At 42.4% G+C, this 2,165-nt stretch overlaps 1 protein-coding gene across 1 annotated transcript in view; it reads right to left on the bottom strand.

The window, feature by feature from the left end:
- Positions 1–262: 262 nt before the first annotated feature.
- The window catches only part of LOC111142647 (melanocortin 5 receptor), a 2,930-nt gene continuing 1,027 nt past the window's right edge, over positions 263–2,165 (bottom strand). Inside the window, exon 2 of the mRNA XM_022495963.1 lies at positions 263–1,628. Within this exon, the coding sequence (XP_022351671.1) occupies positions 625–1,602 (978 nt within the window). The 5' untranslated portion in view covers positions 1,603–1,628 and the 3' untranslated portion in view covers positions 263–624. The remainder of the gene's footprint in view (positions 1,629–2,165) is intronic.

Raw genomic sequence — 2,165 nt, forward strand, 5'->3', positions numbered from 1 at the left:
AGAGTCCATAATCTCTCATGGTTCATCTCCCCTTCCAGTTTCCCTCAACTCACTTCTCTCCATCTCCCCATGTCCTCCGTGTTATTCCTTATGCTCCACAAATAAGCGAAACCATATGCTAATTGACTCTCTCTGTTTGACTTCTTTCACTCAGCATAATCTCTTCCAGTCCCATCCATGTTGATACAAAAGTTGGGTATTCACCCTTCAATGGACGAATGGGTAGAGAAGATGTGGTCCATATATACCATGGAGTATTATGCCTCCATCAGAAAAGATGAACATCCATGATGTTTTATCTTCCCTGAGCACACACTTACTAGATGGAGGATAGATCAGACCACCATAAATTGGTAGGAGCAGGAGGAAAAGTAGGAGGAAAAAATAGGACAGTAAGAGATTGTCACAGACCATTCCCAAAATGGTTAAGCAGCATATGCATGTCTGACCCTACAACTGCCACAGGGGGAAATCAGTGCAGTACAAATTCAAGATGGAAAAATGATAAACAGAATGCATGGCTTTGATTTCTAGCTTTCTGGCTCACTCCTTGGCTGCACCAACTGATTTTGTCATAAGGTAAATCAAGGATAAAAGAGAGCCACAGAGAGAAGAACTTTTTGTTTAATATCTGCCAGGGAACCTACAGGGTATTCTGAAACCATGGCAACAAATAATCTCTTTAAAGGACTTCCTCATCTCCTGGCTGCGGAAAGCATATATCAGAGGATCAATCACAGAATTACACATGATGAGTATGAGGTACATATTAAAGTAAGACATAAAGCAAGAACAGTAGAGGTTCTGGGGGCAAGAAATCATCAAAATGAGATGGAGAAAGAACGGAGCCCAGCACACAATGAAAATGCCCAGCAGCATGGTCAGGGTGACAGCACCTTTCATGCTGGTCATTTGCCGCACAGAGCTGTATCCACGCAGAGCTGCTATCTGCCTGACATGAGTCCGGGCCAGGAGGAACATGTGTATATACAGAGACACCATGAGGAATAACATGGTGAAGAACATGGAGATGAGGCAAATGATTACATAAGTAGATTCATAGTAAATGATGAAGACAATGCCACAACCTGTGCAAAAGGTCCAGATACACATGATAATCACTCCAGAACGCTTTGCTGTCATGATGTGGTGATAGCGCAGAGCATAGAAGATGGTGACATACCTATCCACTGCAATAGACAGCAAACTGCACATGGAGGCCACCACAGAAATGCAGATCATGGAATCAAACACATTGTCAATGTGACGCACAAAGGCATCTGCTATCACCAGGTGCTTATTATTTATTAAGTATATGGTGATGGTCTCCCATGTGTTAGACATGCTCACTAGCATGTCAGCTACTGCTAAACTACACACAAAGAAATACATGGGGGAGTGCAAGTTCTTGTTCTTCACTATGGCACCTATGACCAAGATGTTCTCCAAGAGGCTGATGAGACCCAGAGTCAGAAACACTTCAACAGCAATGCCCATCTCTTTGCATGGTGAAGACTTGTTCTTGACATCTGGTTCTGAAAAGTTGCTTTCTGTGGAATTCAGGTTGAGGTCCAAGAAAAGCAGGTGAAATGAGGAATTCATTGCTCCTCTTCTTGGCGACAGATTTACTGTAAAACAGGTTTTGATTCATGATTCTGAGAGGTGAACAGTCTACCAAAGAAGTACAAGAGCATGCCAAACACAAGCACAACCTAAGAACGAGGTTAAATGGACTCAACACATTAGCATAAGACTGGTGTGCCCCAGTCTACCTGGATCCCTGGACTAGTGTCCCTCCAACGCACAGGCTTAGAATTTTCATCAGCCTTCTCTGCCTTCCTTACTCTGGGCTCCCATTATTTTACATACCTCTTACTGGAGTGATTACACATGTCAGTGTTCCCAGGACAGTTTCACTTTTTATGCTCATTGTCCAACCTCCCAAGTTTGTGCTCAAAAATATCCTGAACTCACAACCTACAAAGTCCCTTGCGGTCTGATTTTTACATTTCTGAGACTACTGCACTGCACTTTCCTCAAGTGAGTACAGATTTCTGAAGGATTGGCAGGCCCTCTTTCTCTCTTAAGAGAAAAAGATAGGTGCCTTCTCAACATTTGTCCTCACACTTTTTTTTAAATTTTATTTTTTATAAACATATATATAT

This window comes from Enhydra lutris, unplaced genomic scaffold (assembly GCF_002288905.1).
Source record: "Enhydra lutris kenyoni isolate GAN:26980312 unplaced genomic scaffold, ASM228890v2 scaffoldscaffold8, whole genome shotgun sequence".
Taxonomy (NCBI): domain Eukaryota; kingdom Metazoa; phylum Chordata; class Mammalia; order Carnivora; family Mustelidae; genus Enhydra; species Enhydra lutris.